Below are 18,341 nucleotides of genomic sequence, written 5' to 3' on the forward strand. Positions count from 1 at the left end.
GAAATGGAGGCTGATAGATAGTTAGGTGCACATCCCTCGAAACAAACCACAACCCACCACTGAACCATGGATCATCGCAGCTCCTGCTGTGCATGGTCTGTGCTTGCGTGTCTTTGCCCGCTGGAGAGCTGTGGTGAGAACTGCTGGAGGAGGTCTCTGGTGGCAACATGCATCACCCAGGTGGGTGCTTTTGGGGACAGGTCCCCTACCTGCTCCTGAGGCAGTTGCAGCACCAAGAGCACGGGGCGGCTCTGAGAAACCCAAAGCTCCGTCAGAACCGTGGGCACCTGCTGGGTGCAGGAGGCCATGCAGTAATCCCGCCGGGAAGCGGCCGGAGCAGAGGCGGCCTGCCCTGGCTCGGGGGTTGGGTGTGTGCGTGTCTGTGCGCGCTGGTTACGTATGTACAAAGAGAAGATTTGCTTTTCCTGGAACGCCAGGACCACGTGTGTTGGAGAAACTCGGCGATTAGAGGAGCAGAAGGACGGCGTGCGATTACTCTGCCATGATGCACGTGAGCCGTAAGCTCATTAAGGGGCTTGGAGCCTGCCCGCCAGAGAAGGAGCGACTCAGTCCCTGGCTGCTGGGAGACAGCTGCGTGCTGCTCCCGGAGCTTGGGCTGGCCGGAACAGAGGGAGCCCCTCGGACACCCCAGCCATGCTGGCCACCCTGATGACAGCACTGTTCTTTGTGGTGAGAGCCTTTGGGCAGGTGAGTCTGGGCTGGCCAGGCCATCTTGTGCCACTTTGTTGCTTATCTTATTGGAGAAGGTGGTGAGCACTGGGGACGCTGGGTTTGGCCGTTCTCTGGGGCTGGGATGCCCTGGCTCCGGTCCAGCACGGCTGTGGCTGTGCCATGAATCTTACAGTGCTGCAGTACCAGCCTGGTGGACTGAGAGCAGCCGTTCGGACTGTGCCTCTGCCTTTTGCAGCTCCTTCCCTGGGCTGATGCTCGCGGGTCCCGCAGCATCATGCAGCAGTGAGGGGGGGGAATCAGGGAAGCGACGATCCCGGTGTCACGGTGCGAGCCTGCAGCAGAGCCGAGCCCTGCTGCCTGCCTCCCCTGCAGTTGCTCACCCAGCTCCTGCCCTCCCCTGTCCCCAAAAACACCCCATGGGAGGAGGTAGAGGTCCCTCCTCACCCTGGAGGACACAGCTGCCTGTGCCACCCATGCGTGGTGCGGAGCTGCACAGCCCCAGCCTGACCCACGAGCTCTGCAGCCCCGTCGCCTCTGGAGAAGGGCTGATGGGTCGGTGCAGGAGGACGTGCTGAGCATCACTGTGGCTTGTAAGGCCACCCTGGGCTGTGGTCACTGATGCATATGGAGCAGCAGCTCCTTCTGTTGCTCTTCCCCTTCTCTCCTGTCCTCTTCACCTGCTGCAAATCCTTTCTGTGTCCAGCTCGGGACCAGCCTGTTCCATGAAGAGCCCCTGCCCTACCTGGTGTACCAGCCCCTGCCCTGGCAGATCCAGTGCGTGACCCAGAGCCGCCGCACCAGCCGGGACAGCGAGGTGAGGGTGGCCGTGCTGTGGGCGGCTGGGTGGGGGAGAGGCTGCTTGGGGCAGAAGGCTTGGGTAGAGGGCAGAGATTTTTTTTGTTTTTCCCTTGAAAGACAAAGTAGGGTAATGCCAGGAAGCAGGATGAGCTGAAAAATGTGGGAAGGTATTTGTAGACCAATTCAAGGTTATTTTCAGGAATGAAGATGTCCCCCAGTAGACCTGGTGTTCCAGGTGCTGCAGTATCGTGGCGGGTGCTGGAGTTGAGGAAATAAACCCAGCGAGTCTGGTTCCACCCTGATGTGAAAGGCAGCTCTAGCACGGCTAACCTGTGCCGTGTACCTCTGAAGGTGCTACCGGCGCATCTCACGGATCTGTCTTCTGATACAAAGCTCTTTTTTTCTGCTTCTCCTTGAAGGACTTCTCACAAATGCAGATTAATTAATCAGTGCTCTGTAGTGCTCTTCAAAGGAACAGCAATAAGTATTTTCAAGTGTTCCTAAAGGGAATGGAGAGTGGAAAGCGGGGTGAGGGTAGCCCTGCCCCTTTCAGAGCTTCCTAGCTGGTCTGGAAGGGACCGTTCTCACCACCTCTGCCCGATACGTAACTAACTCTCTGTGTTCTCTACCTTTCCAGAAAGGCAGGAGCTCTCGGCACAACAGCATCTACTCCCTTTCCGGAGAGAAAAGTGAGTATGGAGCAGGCAGGGGGACAGCCCTGTCTGAGTAGTGGGGGAGACCCCTGGTTGTGACTGTGGGATGCAACAGAAGAGCAGATGTTGCAGCTCCCAGACCTTTCTTGACCTCTTTCTTCTTCCAGGAAAATCCCACTCTGACGTTTTTGCGGGGTATTCTCGAAGTCAGCTTTGTGGGAGGGAAGCCCTCTCGGCTTTCTCTCCAGCCCAGCCTCTGGCTTGCTGGCTGCGCTGCGTTGCCAGGCTGTTGTCCTCTGTGGGGAGGGTGCCTTTGCCACCCGGGGTGGGCAGGATGGCGAGGTGTTCATTAAAACCTGTAGTATCAGCCGGTGAAGCCCCAGTGTGGCACGATCAGTAGACACCAGTGTGTGTGCAAACCCCTGCCTCCCTCTTCCCCAGTGATTCGCATGGGCCGCTGTGCCCCGGAGCAGCCCCCCTGCCTCTTCTCCGTGGCCTCCAGCACCACCCTGAATCCCCCTTTCCTTCCCCTGCTCTTGTCTCCGAGACCCTGCCCCTCGGCTGAAGTCAAGCGCTCAGCAAAGAGGATTGCAGCCCTTCTATTCCCAGTGCAGCTCAGACGGCAATCGGATCACGGCGGGCAAAGCGCTGCTCCGGCTGCTGCCAGGCGGGCAGGGTGCAGGGCTGTGACCCGCCCCGCTGGAGCAGTGCCTCTGGGCAGCCCAGGCTGCTTCCGGCGGTTCCCGCTGCCCCGTGAGGAGGTGACAGGCCCCAAGGCTGGGGCAGTGGTGGCTGTTACTGGTGGACCTGGCCACGGTGCCTTGCAGAGCTGTTGGCAGCCCGTGTGCCAACCTGTGTGAACCCATGGCGGTGCCCGCGCCACCCGCCCCGCTGGCGCTGCGTGTTTTGCAGCGGGCAGGATCTATGGCTGACGGTGTGTCTTGTACGCAGGGCAGGAGGGAGCCGATTCCCAACGCGGGCTCCTTTTTTATGTAGCTTTTTACTCTGCGATTTCGTTTAGGGTGCGAATAAAAACGGGTTCAGGTGCCAGCGGTGAGTTTATACAGCAGCAGCTGGCACCAGGATCCCTGATGGCTGCTCGGGGGGCGCTTAGCGGCGACACGCTCGCTTAGAGGAGCGCTGCTGAGTGGCTTTGATTCAGTTCCCGTTGAATGCCACAATACTTCCCTAATGCCCCATTAAGCGCGGCGTGGGGAGGGCTCCCATTTGTCAGCGTGAGAGCTTTATTGCCGTACAGCGCCGGGCGTTTTCTTCCTAATCTTATTTGTGCTCGCGAAAGTCAGCGAGCGTCCCGCGTGGTGATTGAACGCGGGGAAGCCGAGGTCTGGGGGGAGCAGAGCTGGGTAAATAGAGGGCTCAGCGCTGCCAGGGAGGCTGGGCTGCTCTGTGCCTCCTGCTCCGGCTCCCTCTGCCGTGAGGATGCCTGGTTTCATGCAGTGGGCTTGCCAGCCTCTTTCACCTCCGCCACGGAGCGAAGCCCCCCAGCCTGGGTGCTCTGGGGGAGCCTGGCCAGTCTGACCCCGTGGGGTGGGGGCACAGAGCCCTGCCCTGCTCGGAGGAGCCCGTTCAAGGCCCGCGCTCACTGTGCCACCGCGCTCTCGCCACAGGCAGCGCGACCCCCGAAGCCGGCGGCGAGAGCCACTGCTTCAGCGACCCTTCGGAGAAGGCGGCCGTCACCATCCAGACCCACTTCAGGAGATACCAGCAGCAGAAGCAGGAGAAGAAGTAGACCCGTTGGCCACCTGTGCCCTGCACGGTCCCTCCTTTTTGTCTGTTCTGTCCCCCGGAGCCATCTGCGGCCGCGGTGCTGGTGAACCTGCTCCCTGGCACGTGGCTCGCGGTGCGCACGCGGCTGTAGGTGCTCTGCCGGTCGTGCTGGTGGCTGCTGGGGGGGAGAGCGCTTCCCAGGTCGGTCCCTCCCCGGACAGCGTTGCCTTGTGGGCTGGGGTACAACCAGCCGGGGACTGTTGGGGACAGCAGCACCCAGGGAGCGACGTGGCACTGACAAGCCTTTCCTTGGCAGTGGCACCCGGGGGCGGTGGCCACTGGCCAGGGGGTGCAGCAGGCTTGAGCGGGACGCTGTGCAGCTGCCAGTGGCACGGCTGGCTGGGTCTCTGCCCTCTGCCTCGGGAAATCTGTGCTAGCCAATTACAATAAAGATGTATTAATCAGCGTTAATCTGTTCTTCGTTTTATCTTGCTAATCCTCTTACTCGCCCAGCTGAGAACACACACTTGCCTTTTCTTGCCTCTCCTATTTAAAGCCTGGAGTGGCGTTTCAGAGGTGCTGCATGGTTGCCCAGCTGTGAAACGGCTTTGAGATGGCGGCGGGCACTTGGCTCTCTTGAAAATCTGTACCGTGTACAGGTTTACATGTCTAATGTGCCCCGAACTGCTTTTGAATCATTACAAACATGCTTGAGAAAAGCGAGTTTGCTCATCAGCCCCTTCCACTGACCTCGGGGAGAGACAGAAGGGGCAGGGCTGCCTTCACTCGGGTGAAAGCAAGCACGAACCCGTGTAAGACAGACCCAGTCGTGGGATGAGCAGCTGTGGGCTGTGTCGTGTGGACTCGTGGGTCCCTGGTGTGACGACAGGGTCCTCAGCCCGTGGGTGCGTGGCAGCAGCCTGCCCAGGGTGGGCAGGTGGCAGGAGCTTCCCAGGACTCTGCGGATGATGGGAATGGCGGAGTCAACGGCGATGGGTTGCTGCGTGTCCCCCAGCGTCTCTGGCCCCTCAGTATTGGCCCTCGATGACTTGCTTAAGGTAAGCCAAGTGAGCGTGCTCCATCAGTGCTGCGTAGCGTCATCTTCAGTGTTAAATTGCCTTGCTCGTGTTACCCGTGCAAACGCCTTACAAAATGCGTGTGCTGCTTGCATGCTAAACTGGAAACTCACCATGGTTTTACTGTCTTCCTCAAAGACCTGGTAAAATTGAATGATAAAGCAAACTCATGCATAGAAATAAATACTGTTCAGAACAGATCTTGGGATCCATATTGAGAAAGAAACCAAATCCGAAGTAGGGCAGAAGCAGCCTAACGCTGTTTGATGCATGGCTTTGGAGCCTGGCTGATTGCTCTTGATGTGAATTCTCAGCATAGCAAAAGCAGAGCCTCCAGATGCAGAGTGGTAACCCAGATCCTCTTGCCAAGTGTATGGGAAATGCTGGCAGAGGCAGAGTGGCTCGAGCAGTGGTTCAGGAGGAGGAAATGCAATGTTCTGGGAGGGTTCGGTTCACCAGAAGTAAACTCTGTCCCTAAAGAAAGCTTTACAGGGAAGTTGAGTGTTGATGGGGGTTTCAGAGCAAAAACATGAGTGGGAAGTATCACCTCTGGCACTTGCAGCATCATCAGGCATGATCCCTGGTGCCTTCCCACCAGCCTGCTCAGGCATTGTACTCTCCACCTGGGGTGCTCCTTGCCAGAAGATGGCTCTGAGGTCACCAGAATAATAGCCAAAATTGATTAAGAAAAAAAAAACAGGCATGAGAAACTGTTGTCAACTTGTTTCCTGAGCCCCAGGAGTGAACAGCTGGCAGGCTATTGCCGAGGCACTTCCAGCTCTACCGGATTTCAGGAGTTAGAACCAGCTGGCAAAGGAGGATCTGCTGACCAGTGTGACAAGGCAAGCAGGTCAGGGGACTGCAAGCTGGAAATGGAAATTGCAGGTAATGTCACCAGTAACAGCGATCACTTGATTGGAATGTCATTGTTTGGGTTGTTCATTTAAAAAAACGAAAATTAGCAGAGGTAATAAAATCAACTCTGTAGCACTTGATTATAACTGGAGTGTTATAAACAGCGCTAGTGTCAAGAGAAAAAAAGAAAGAGAAGCATTGTGCCGTGACTGGGTGGAGCCCAGCCGTGCTTCACGGCCGTGCCCTGCTGCCGTGGGTTTTTCCTGTCCTGTGCCACAAATCATGATGACGGGAGGCAGTGATGCCACAATTCATGGTGCTGAGCTGGAGTCACTGGGCTTCATGCTGGGCTGTGCCTCGCCATGATGAACTGTGCTTCGCTGTTCCAGCACGATTCCTTGTGCTCAGCGGTGACTGGGAACTAGGGTGCTGTGCTCCACCGCCTGCTCCCACTGCTGCCATGCATCACAGAGCGAGAGCCCCGCTGGGAGCCGGATTCACACGTGCTACTGGAGCTGCACCACACTTACCCTGTGCTGCCGGAGCGGTGCCGTGCCGTGCCGTGCCAGGGCTGTGCCATGGCTCTTACAGGTCACTACAGCAGCTGAACCTTGTAACTGAGCTGGGTTTGGGGTCCTGAACAGTGGTTCATCCTGCTGGGCTGGAGCTAGCTGGCAGTTTGGCATGGCTGGCCTGGACTTACTGGTGAGTGGGTGCTAGGGGTGTTGGATCCCAGGACCCTGCTCCCATCCCTTCCCCTCCTCCTGCCCCGGGGCTCTGGAGGCGGGCACAGTGTGGCAGGGCTTGGTGCCGCGTGTCCCCAGGCTTCTGTGGCACGCGTTGGCTCTCCAGGATGTGCTTGGGCTGCCCCTCTCCATTCTCCTGTGATGCCCAGCCCCTGCACCAGCTCCTGCCCTGCTCACTTAACAAACGCCCACGTATAAACATAACCTTTATTGCACACAGCGCTGGGTTTTTTTTCATAGAAAAAGGTATTAACACATAAGCATTTGCAAATCGAAGCAACTCCTGTTGTTTTCAGAACAGTAAAATAGCATGCAATGTCTTGGAGACGTTCCTTTTCAAAACCACCAACAAGATCGGGGGGGGAAAAAAAAAAGAAAAAAAAAGTCGCTGAGTCTTTCCTTGTGCCCCTTTCAAAATGATGTGAAATATATATATATGTTTACATATATATTATATTTTTAAATCTGTAACATCAAATTCTTTGTGCCCTGGTTTCTTTTTCTGTTCAGAGAAGAAGAAAATAGCTTCATTTATACAAAAGAGTTCGTTATGTACAAGTTTGTTAATTAAATATAAACGGTGGGGGAAGTGAGCAGCGTCCGTTGCGGGCAGCCTGCGGTGGCAGCCCTACACCAGCGTGTAGGACTTGGAGTAGGCTCCGGCGCCCTGTTTTTGAGACCTACCTACACCCGATGTGCTCATCTCTAGGAGAGAGTCCCTGGAGCCCCCCACTTTGGAGTGCGTGGGCACCCGCGCCTCCGCGGCGGCGGCGGCAGGAGGCTCGGTGGCGGGAGGCGCCGGGGCGGCGCTGGCGGCGGGCGCAGCCGCGGTGCTGATGGCGCCGGGCATGGGCAGAGTCCGTTGAGGTAAGGTGGTTGCGGCGGAGGCGGGGGGCGGCAGGCCCAGGGGCTTGCTGCCCGGCTCCAGCGTCATGTGCCGGGCTTGCGCGTGGTACGCCCGGGCGAGGTTGCGGATGGAGGCTTCCCGCGGCGGCACCACCGGGCAGGGCTCGTGGGCATCCGGCTTGCGGAAGAAGGCCTCGGACTTGACGTAGAGCGGGAGGTTGCAGTAGTCACCTGAAAGAGGTGGCAGAGGAGGGTGAGGCGATGGGGTGGCACCTGGCAAGGTGGGGGGAGCCCGTGGGACCCCCCCCCCCCCACTAGTGAAGCATGACATCAAAGATGTGCTACAGTCATGCTATGAGTTGTCATCCCCAATGGAATGCAGAGAGCAGAGCAAAGGAGTGCTCAATGTCTAACGTAACACGTCCTAGGAGGTGCTGCACTGATGGATAATAAATGTATGCTCTATTGTCAAACACCATAAAGTCAAACATCTGAAATGACTTTGCGCTGTAACAGGTAAGGGGTTAGACTTGGAGGTATAACAAAATATAGTATGTACAAGTGAAAACACGTCATGTTACTCATTAGTGTGTGTAAAGACGGTAGGACTCGTGGACAGATGACGTTCTCTTCTGCAGTGTATCCCTTGTAAGCACGTGCACCCCACCTAATATACATTACGGTATAACTATTATGGTATTGCATTACATACTATGGAACACAAAAAACGATGATGGTGAAGTCCATATCATGTTGGCTACAAAACAATTGTTATGTTCTAGTGTATTATATTATATATATGTTATATGTGTATATATGTAATTGTAGTACTGTGCCATAAGGAATTCTGTGTATGTGAATGAAAGAACCACGCTATGGTGTCACATACTGTATCATAACAGATAATAATAAAGCTCTTATGTTGTGCAATGTATAGTGTAAATTAAAAATTGCAGCAGCAGGGGGAAGGGAGGAGGGGGAAGGCGAGAGCGGACACGGCAGCAGGGGGAAGGAAGGAGCAGGAAAGCTAGAGTGGGCACACTGAAAGCAGTACTGAGCAAGCATGTGTCTTTAAATGCTCAAGAATTGAGGAAAAAACTCTGGAGTGTGGATAAATGTGAAGATATACAAATGTTGGGAAACAAATAGAAAGGGGAACAAATACAAAGGTATTGAAGTGAGAGGAAAGGGGGAGGAGGAAATAGAAGTTAGGGGAGGAAAGAAAGAAGTTAGGGGAGAAATAGGGGGACAAGGAGGGGGAGACAAAGGAATAGAATTGTAAAGGAAGAGAAATGGGAAAAAGCTTAAAGAAATCAAACAAAATTGATCTACAAATGGGAAGAAATGAATTGAGAAAAAATGGGTGGAAATGGAGAGGTTCAGAGCAATGTGGAGAGCAGTAGTAGAAAGAAAAGTGAAGAGAAGAAATGTTGGGAGAGAAGAAATGAAGAGGAGCAAAGAAATGTGAAGAGAAACAGAGGAAAGAAGAGGAAAGGGGTAAAAGGGAAGGGAAGAGAGAAGAGGAGAGCAAATTGAAGTTGTTAGTTAGAACAGCTTCTGTGGGAATCTTTTCCCATATTGTGCTGGGACTTAGAAGAGGTCTCTAACCTCTTGCAGCACGGAGCCCTACAAAACCCGCTGAGTGAACACACGCAAGCAAAGCACTCGCCACTGAAAGGTCAGTACTGGGGAGGGTGGTGGGCGAGACGCGTGGCCCAGCTCCTCTCCTGCCCTCCACAGCGATGTCTCTCTCAGTACCTTTATTTCTTTATTTTTCTCCACGTAACACAGCGCTTCAAAGAGGAATCGTACACCTAAGGACGAGGCACGCGCGTACGTACTCTTGCTGGCGCGGTGCGGGATGGGCACGGCCACGCTCTTGCCCCGCTCGCTGTCCTGGGGCTTGGGCGGGGAGGCTGTGAAGCGGCAGATGCCAGGCTCGGACGGGGTGCTCATGGAGGTCATGCTGTCAGCATTGTCCGTGGTGCCGGTGGTCATCTGGTCGGAGGAGCTGTCGGAGATGAAGCACTCCGTGATCTCGAACTTGGCGTGCTGCAGCTGCTCCTCCAGCTTGGCATGCTCGTAGGCGCGTGCCAGCTCCTCGTAGGTAGACGAGGCACTCTCCGTCGACACCATGCTGTTCCGGCCCTTGTCTGCGGAGGAGAGGACGCGTCACACGCCTGGGAGTTTTCCCTGGCCTGGGAACACTGTTGTCCACATCCATGTCGTTGGAGAAGTGCCCAGGCTGTCCCCGCTGCCACACAGCCGGCCCTCATGCCCCAGAGCTGGGCACAGCCCTGCTGCCTGGGGGCCACCACGGAGCTTCCGGAGGGGACCAGGAGATGACAGCACAGCCCCGCACCCGCCAGGCTGGGCAGATCCCTGCAGCCCCTCTGCTGCCCCACGCACCGGGCAGGCGCGGGCCCACGCTCGACCTGGAGCTCGGCGAGCGGAGCCAGGAGCGCAGGGCAGGGGACGCCGCTGGCAGCTCTCCGCGCCACTGCACAGAGAGTGGGGGCACCTGGCACAAGAGCCGAGGGCCGTTACCGGTGTCTGATGGACGATACCATTCATCATCTTCACTAGAAGTTGGAGCACACCTTGCATCGCTGCTGCTTTCCGCCAACACCAAGCGGCCCTCGCAGCAGGAGCCGTGGCTCCACCATCCCAGTGACCAACAGTACGTTCTGCTCCTGCCATCTCCCCCAGCTCCTGGTCTGGGGTGGCCGCCAAGGAACCCGCATACCCCCAGCTGGCAGAGCCCTGCTAGCCACAGCGCCTGAGCCTGGGTCGCCTGGCACACCTGTGTCCTGCGAGAGGCTGGCGCTGTAGCTGTCGCTCTCGGTGACCGTGATGCCGTGCTGGGAGCCCACCGTCCTCCAGTCGGAGGTGAGGGTCCGCGCCGGGGTGGATGCCTGGCACTTGGTGAGGGTCCACTGGCTGGAGTACCGGTTGCGGGTGCTGTGTGCAGACTTCACGCTCTTCCTTGACACGGGGTCTAAGGCACAAAGGTGACAGAATCACCGCGGGTCACTCTCAGAGACGACCAGGACGCCGTCCCACCTCCCTGCTCTTGCTGCCTCACCAACAGCTGCTTTGAGGCACAGCCAGTGCTGCGGGACAGGACCTGCACCCCAGCACCCTGCTGCGGGGCTCCCCTCTGCAAAGGGGACAGTGCCAGAGGGCACTCGGGGGGCTGCAGGCAGCACCCGCCTCGTCCACGCTGGCCTTGTGCCCGTGTCTGCAAACGCCCTGTGCTGCTCCCAGCAAACCCAGCCCCGACCGCCGGCACTTACTGGTTCCGGGGCGGATATCCGACATGTCGATGAGGGGCCCCGTGTTCTGGATCAGTGCGGGGTGATGCAGCGAGACGCCCGTGCAAAAGCTCTGGGGGTTCACCGCCTGATTGAACTCTGTGTCGGTCACCGGGATCGTGGCTTTGTCATCCCCTGCGGGAAGAAGCTGGAGCTCAGACCTCTCCCTTGAGCCAGGAGCGGGCTGTGGGTGCCCGCTAGCCCACACTTGGCACACCCTGGGCACACCGCGGGCTTCTCGGGGCTTCCCTTCCCCGGCAGGCACTGCCACGGCCAGGCACCCCACACCGCAGGGAGAGCGCGGAGCTTACCCAGCTGCTTGATGCCCTCCTTGTCCTCGATGAGGAGCTGCACCCGAGGGATGTCTATGTGCAGGCGGGGGCCCTGCGGAGGCCCCTTCACCGGCGTGTCGAAGCTGCGGTTGTTCTTGCTGCGGGGTAAGAGGGGATGCAGACCCTGCTGTTATGGGGGCTCCAGCCTGGCATGGGGATGGGGCTCGGGGCTGGGGGGCCAGGCAGCCCCCGGGGCTCAGCTCTCCAGCAAAGCACCTCTGTCCCCAGGCGAGCTCTGGTGTGGGAGCCGGGATCTGCCTGGCAGGAGCACCAGGCTCCGGCACTACAGCGAGGCCAACACAACCTTGGCAGGTCAGAGCCCGAGAAGGTCCGATACTGAGGCAGGGCTGAGCCCAGGCTTAGAAACACCCGGGACCTCCCCCACCACCCACCGCTCCCCACCCACTCACCACTCAGAGACCCACCTGATCAGCATTTCAGCCAAACTCTTGGCATCTGTGCAAGGGAGACAAAAAACAAGGAGGAGGTTTTTTTGGCGAGAGCCATTCAGGGCGCACCGAGCTGGCCCACGGCTCTGCTCCCGCGCGCTGCGCCTCTGAGCCCCATCTCACCCCGGAGCCTCTTCAGCCGCTTCTCCTTCCTCTTCTTGCGGATGATGAAGAGCAGGGCCACCCCCAGCGTGGCCAGGATCACGGGGCAGGCGATGGTGAAGAGCTTCTTCACGTCGTCGCCCTCCCCTTGGGCAGACTTGATCGGGGGGATGGTGCCTAGGGCAGAGCGCGGGTGGGTGGACGCTGGGCACCGCCGGGACCCCCCGCCTCGGCGGCGCAGCCCGCGCCCCGGCCCCCCACTCACTGCCGTCGTAGTCCAGCGTGGCGAACTGCGCGGTCTCGTTGCCGCAGCCGGCGCTGTTGCACGCCTTCATGCGCAGCTCGTACCACGTGGCCTCGCGCAGCTCCGTCAGGAAGACCTCTGCGGAGCTGTTGGTGCGGAGGCTCTGCCAGACCCAGTTGCCCTTGGGCCGGTACTCCAGGACGATGGCGGTGATGGGGCAGCCCCCGCTGCTCCAGCCCTGCAGGTTCAGCCTGGCGTGCGTGGAGTTGATGTGGGTGAAGAGGTGCTGGTCCTTGCTGAAGGAGGGCTCTGCAGGACAGGGGCCGTCAGGAGGGCGGCTGCGGGGAGAGGGGACCGCGGCGGCTGCAGCGGGGCAGGGACGCCGTGGGGCAGGCTCACCTCGGCCGTGGGTCTTGGCCTCGATGATCTCGCTGATGCGGCCGGCCCCGACGCTGTTCTTGGCCGCCAGCTTCACCTTGTACCAGGTGCCGCACTTGAGGCTCTCCAGCTTGAAGGAGCGCTCGGAGGAGCTGATGAACACGTCCTTCCACTCCTCGCTGTTGTCCACCGAGTACTGGAGCACGAAGCCTGTGGGGGCGAGGACAAGGTGGTCACCTCTGGGCACACGAGCTGCTGGGGAGGTCAGCAGTGCCCAGGCAGGGCGAGAGCAGGGGGCACAGCTGGCACGGAGAGCCCAGAGGCCCCCAGGGTAGCACGCCTCTGCTGCCCCGACTGCTCTATGCAAAACCCCAAACTTTCACGGCGTGTTGATAGATTCGGCTATTTTTGCAGGTTATTTTGCCAATTCTCAAATAAAACCAACAGAGAAGAGCAGGCTTTCTGCCTTGGCACATGAGCCGCGAGCGGTATGACGTGGCACTTGCAGGACTGCCATGGGTGCCGATGCTGTGCAGGCACCAGGGTGGTGATGCCAAAGGACCTGTGCGAAGGCACACAAGTGCGTCATGCCAGCCCTGCGAGCACCTGGCTCCAGCTCGGGCAGGGCAGTGCTGAGGAAAGATAGACTTCTTGTGCCTGCCCAGCACCAAGGCTGCCCAGCAGCTGGAGGATGGGGCTACTGGGACCTTCCCGGGGCAGCCGGGTCTGCCCGTGGGCATGCGCTTTCCTGGCCATGTCAGAGCCAGCCCCGGCACCCCTGCGCCACCCACGGAGCCTGGCACCCCGGTGCCTGCCACCGGTTATTTATTTATTTTGTACATGCAGCATGTTTTTAATATTTCTAATCCAATTATAACCAAATTTATCAACAGAGTCCACTGGAGTGAAAGGCTGCTGGCTGGGGAGATTTGCTTGTAATTACTTTCATGCTTTTAATTAATTGTAAGCGAGGTCTCCTTCCCCGCTCCCCGTGTGTGCAGCTGCTTCAACGTATAATTCATGAGATGAATCAGAGCAGAAAGGAGGCTCTGGAAAGCAGGGATGCTCCCGGAGCCCTCCGCAAGCCCCCAGCCTGCCAGGGATGGCAGACACAGGGGACAAATCCTGCGCTCTCGGTTCAGAGTCGCACCACGGCCGGGAGACACGGAGCTGCCACCGAGGCTGGCCCCGGCCACCAGCACCCAAACAATTAATGGCACTCCCTCCGCTAGCTGCATCTTGTCCAACACGCCTTTCGAGCCCCCGCAGTAGGACCTGCAGCCCCCCCCCGCAAGCTCAGTGTTACAGAGTGGAGGGAAACTGAGGCACAGAGACAAAAGTGCATGCACAGCATGCGGGGTGTGCCTGGAAACATGCATCACGAGCCCCATCCCCCAGCGCCGGGAGCAGAGGCACCTACAGCTCTGGGATGGGGATGGGTGCTGCGGTGCCGGTGCCAGCCCCGTCGCCCATGGCAGCCATACCTCGGATGGAGCTGCCCCCGTTGTCCCCAGGAATCCAGGCCAGTGTGATGGACGACGCTGAGGTCTTGGAGACAGTCAGGCGCGGCTGGTCCGGGGGCACTAGGCAGGAGGGAGAAGCCTGTGAGCACCTCGCATGCACCAGCCGAGAGCGCCGCAAGCCGCGACCCCAAGAAGGGGAAATGCCAAGGAGATGTCCCGCTCAGCCCTGGGCAGCGAGTGCCCCTCGCCAGGAGAGCCTCCACCCTGCTTGGCCACGCCAAGAGCAGCCAACAAGCGAGAGCGCGGGCTCGTGGCACCGTCCGCCGAGGAGGAGCGTGACCACACCAGGGCACCCGCTGCCAGCCGCAGCCGTGGGGCCGCAGCCGCCCCGCCAGTGCCCCTCACCCTGCACCAGCAGGTTGATGATGATGGTGTCGAAGCCCCAGGTGTTGGTGGCGGTGCAGGTGTAGTAGCCAGAGTCCTCTGCCTTCACCGAGCGCAGCACCAGCGTGCCGTTGGCCTGGATCAGGCGATGGCCGTCCACTGTCACGGGGATGGCCGAGTCCTCGCTGCCAGGAGGGGAGGGGGCACATCAGCCGTGTGCAGCACCGCAAGGCAGACATGGCCAGCACGTCCCCCTGTCCCGGGCTGTGGCACGGCTGGCAGCCCCCAGTACCTGTCCTTGGTCCATTTGATGGCGGGGACCGGCTCCCCAACGGAGTTGCACGGCAGCCTCACGTCCTTCATCCACGGCGTGGTGACGGTGCCTCCGAAGGAGATGATCTTGGCAGGGGCTTGGGGGCAAGAGGGAGGTCAGCCTGGCGGGCAGGCCTCGTGCACGGACCCCCTGGTGTGTAACGAGAGCGAGACCCCCCCCCCCGCACCATCCCTCCTCTGCCCCGGGCACGAGCCACCCCGGCCATCCCTGTTGTGGACTGACATGGAGCAGCCAAACAACCCCGGGCTGCCCGTCCTGCCGCGAGCCGGCGGCCCCCGCCGTACCTTTGCCAGCGGGCTCGATGGTGACCTTCTCGCTGATGTTGCCGCGGCCGGCGGAGGTGACGGCGGCCACCCACAGCATGTACTGCTGCCCGCGGTTCAGGTGGGCGATGCGGTAGAAGAGCTGGTCGGGGCTGGTCTCGTACTCGCTGGGGGCCTGCGGAGGGGCGGGCGGGAGAAAGTACAGCCTCCGTGAGACCCTCGCCACCACTGCCCCTGGCACGGCACCCCAGCAGCGGGAGCAATGCCACCCACCCGTGCCCTTGCTGCCAGCCCCGGCCAGCTGGCAAAGGAGGTCCACTGGTCCCTGCCACCCTCCAGCTCTCCACCAGCACCGATCCCTGGGGAGCTCCCTTCACTCTCCCAGGGCCTGCAGCTGCCCTGGCAGCCACCCGCCCGGGGTGCTGGGGGTCTGTTCCCGAGCAGCGCTCCAGCCCAGCCCGGCGCTCCTCAATGCCGGAGCAAACCGGCTGGTGTCGTCATTTCCCCAGGGAGCCCGGGCCGGAGCCCGAGGAACAGATGGCTGCGATGGCGTGGTTGGTTCCCGGGAAAGGCCGCTTCCCGGCTGCCCGCCGAGCTGCAGCGGGGCCAAAGACGCCCTGAGGATGCGGCGTGGGGAAGGGCTGCCCTGTGTGGCACCCGGCCGCCCTGCCAGAGCTGCCCCGCTGCGCCAGTGCCAGCACTGCGGGATTAACACGACGTCATGCGGGACGGATGCGGCGTTCACGCGTGCCAACGCGCGGCTGCGCGCAGAGATCTGCGTGTGCCCCGTCTTCGGCCGCGTGCCCTTGCGGGGCCCGCGGATGCCGATGTACCCCACAAGCAGACACCGCCATCAATATTGCATAGCATGCATAATTTTTTTTACCCAAATGACAGTTTTGACAAGATGCCAAGAAAACAATATCGGATCCCAGCGGTTTTACCAGTTGCTTTGATGAAAAGATTATGTTGCCCTGGAAACCAGAGGCTCAGATAGTGAAATGAGTTTGAGAAGGAGCTTTTGATAAGCGCTAAGTCTGCAGACCTCCCATCAGCCTCTCCCTCGCAAAGGAGGGATGGGGCCAGGTCTGATTTCTGTTTTATTTTCGGTCAGCTGCTGGCACACGTCCCTTCCGGAGCAAGCGCCGAGCAGGGGGGATGCCGGCGGAAGGGAACAGACAGACGACAGGACCGCGGCCTGATGCAGAGCGCCCATGGGTGCTCTTGCAACTCTGCAGGCATGGACCCGGCCCGAGGGACCTTCACGGTCGCCGCCGGGCACCAGCCCTCCCTCCCCTTCCTGCTTGGCCAGCCGAGCATTTCCCCATTATACACCCTGGCGACTCGCCAGCCTTGCCCCCGGCCCTGTCCCGTACCGGCTGGCCCGAGCCGGGGCTGGAGCAGAAGATGGTGTACTTCCGAATGATGCCGTTGGGCTTGGCCGGTGGCAGCCAGGACACCACCACGCTGCTGGCCGAAGACGGGACAGCCTTGATGCCGGCCGGGGGACCTGGAACTGAAGGAGGAAGAGTGTGGCAGAGCCAGCACCGGGAGGTCTCCCAGGTCTCTGCCCACCCCAGCGAGGTGGCAGCACCCCGCTGCAGGGCCAGCATCGTGCCCGCATGCTGCAGAGGAGCTCCGATGGCGTTTGCACGCTGGCACTGGGCAGGCACAAGCAGGGACGGGTCTGCAGTCACCCTGCCATCACCCAACCGCCCGTGGGACACCCGTCCACGGGTGGCTCCGGCCCCCTGCCGAGCTGGAGGCAGGAGAGTTAACTGCAGCCCAGGCTCTGGTCGAGAAACCATGATTGGCTTTTACTGGTCGTCTCCCTAATCCGCCCAAGCGGCTCAGCCTTACCCTGCCCAGCTGCGCCACCCCGGCAGCTGGCAACGCCAGCCCGCGGGGCCAGGAAACGCTCCGTGCCGAGTTAATGGCATTAAAGTAGGGCAGGCAGGGGCGTAAATATTTAAATATCTGCACTTCAGGAACAGGAAAAAAAGAGAAAGAGGAACGCCCTGCCCGTGGCTGTACGTGGGGGGTTCCCTCCGCGCCCCCACGGCCACTCTGGCCGTTCCCTTGCCCGCGCAGCAGCACAATGCGCCGTGGCACAAGCAAGCGCTCTGGTACCCCGGCACCAGCCGGCATGCGGCAACCCTGAGTGATGGCAGCAAGGCCTGAGTGGGCTGGGACTGCGCGGGGGGCTGGCTCGGGCTCTGCTGCCACGGAGCAGCAGCTGAGGACCATGCAGTGCCAGGTGACCTCCTCCTGCCCCAGGCAGGCGCAGCTCTGGGCGTATGGCAGGCTGCTGGGCACGGGACCTGCCTGCGGGTTTGGCAAACTGAGCAGGGAGCAAGCGAGGAGGAAGGAGAAGCCCTGCCTGCTGCGGGGGCTGCGCGGTGCCTTCCCTTAGTCGCTGCTAAGGGCTCCTACTCAACGCTCTCACTTCTGATTAACACACGTTGCCACAGTCTATCAGCCGGGGCAAGAGGAGAACGTGCCCACGTGCACCCGCTCCCCCGGGCAGTGCCACTTACTGTCCTCCTTGGTCTGGATGTAGAGCACGCTGCTGCGGACGCCGTCGCCCGCTTGGGTGTACGCCAGCACCTGCACGCTGTAGTTGGTGAACTTCTCCATGCCCCGCAGCTCCACTCGCTCCCGTGTGGTCGTGATGTTCTGCATCTCGCCCCACTCTGCGGGGAGATGATGCCCGTCAGCCCCTCATCACCGCCCGGCCGCGGCCCCCGCTCTCTGCGAGCGCTCACCTCCATCCATGTAGAGGGACCAGAAGATGACCCGGTATCCCTTGAGCACCCCGTTGAGGGTGCTGCGCGGAGGCTCCGACCAGGAGATCACAGCCACGTCTGACGTGATGGAGATGGCCCGCACGTTCTCGGGGGGCTGGCTGGGAACTGAGGAGGGGACGGACGGGGGACGATCAGCAGGAGGATGGAGAGGTGGCACGTACCCAGCAGATGCCAGGCTGGAGGAGCCATGTCCCACAGGTCAGCTGGCTGCACCTGCATGGCACCCCACCAGGCTGCACCCCCTCTCCCCCAGCTGCTCAAGCCCCTGGAGCTGGTCCCGCCCGGCGTGCAGGGCACCAGGGCTGGGCAAACGCAGCAGTCTGCCTCTGATGGGCAGTTTTGCTCCTCCCAGACCACCGAGGTGGGTACAGCCCCCGTGCGCATGGGGATGGGGAGGCCGCTGGGACACACTGCGCTTCCCAGCGAGGGGAGAGCGGGAGAGCTGGCTGGATGCGAGGTAATTAGATCCCATTGCCCCACAAGAGGTAACTCTAATTTTTACGAGCATTTAAATGACAATACATCACCCTAACGATCCTCTTTGAAAATGATTATTGTTTCATATTACTTAGGTGCAAAAACATAAGCACCATGTAATTAGGGACGGAGTATAATAAACTAATACAGATAGTCCGTTTGAACAAAATGAAGGTAATATAATTATGGAAAAGACACTATTGCTAAAAGAGGGGCCCCTGAATACCCCAGGAGGAGTGCTAATGTAGCCAGGAAATGATAGTGGTTTGACAGGCTAACGAGAGCCTTAATTAAGTATGAAAAACTGCTGAGCAAACACGCTGCAAAACTTTTTTCATGTTGTTTCTAAAGCAACTGAGGCCACCAGCAGCCTCCCCTGGATGGAAACCTCCCTGGCCC

General features: G+C 59.7%; 1 protein-coding gene across 2 annotated transcripts in view; it reads right to left on the reverse strand.

Moving 5' to 3' along the window:
* Window positions 1-7,177: 7,177 nt before the first annotated feature.
* DSCAML1 (DS cell adhesion molecule like 1) overlaps window positions 7,178-18,341 on the reverse strand; it is a 100,401-nt gene continuing 89,237 nt past the window's right edge. The window contains exons 18-33 of one of the 2 annotated variants that reach the window (XM_086626770.1): window positions 17,424-17,570; window positions 17,196-17,351; window positions 16,035-16,174; window positions 14,680-14,833; window positions 14,354-14,471; window positions 14,083-14,246; window positions 13,699-13,797; window positions 12,236-12,424; window positions 11,858-12,145; window positions 11,614-11,769; window positions 11,467-11,497; window positions 11,021-11,139; window positions 10,692-10,844; window positions 10,199-10,393; window positions 9,237-9,548; window positions 7,178-7,626 (exon numbers count right to left, since the gene is read on the reverse strand). In XM_086626770.1, coding sequence (XP_086482896.1) covers window positions 7,178-7,626; window positions 9,237-9,548; window positions 10,199-10,393; window positions 10,692-10,844; window positions 11,021-11,139; window positions 11,467-11,497; window positions 11,614-11,769; window positions 11,858-12,145; window positions 12,236-12,424; window positions 13,699-13,797; window positions 14,083-14,246; window positions 14,354-14,471; window positions 14,680-14,833; window positions 16,035-16,174; window positions 17,196-17,351; window positions 17,424-17,570 — 2,870 coding nt within the window. Of the gene's footprint in view, window positions 7,627-9,236; window positions 9,549-10,198; window positions 10,394-10,691; window positions 10,845-11,020; window positions 11,140-11,466; window positions 11,498-11,613; window positions 11,770-11,857; window positions 12,425-13,698; window positions 13,798-14,082; window positions 14,247-14,353; window positions 14,472-14,679; window positions 14,834-16,034; window positions 16,175-17,195; window positions 17,352-17,423; window positions 17,571-18,341 lie in introns of both variants that reach the window. The other variant, XM_086626769.1, reaches the window with a different exon arrangement.

Source organism: Tauraco erythrolophus, chromosome 26 (assembly GCF_009769465.1).
Source record: "Tauraco erythrolophus isolate bTauEry1 chromosome 26, bTauEry1.pri, whole genome shotgun sequence".
Lineage (NCBI taxonomy): Eukaryota > Metazoa > Chordata > Aves > Musophagiformes > Musophagidae > Tauraco > Tauraco erythrolophus.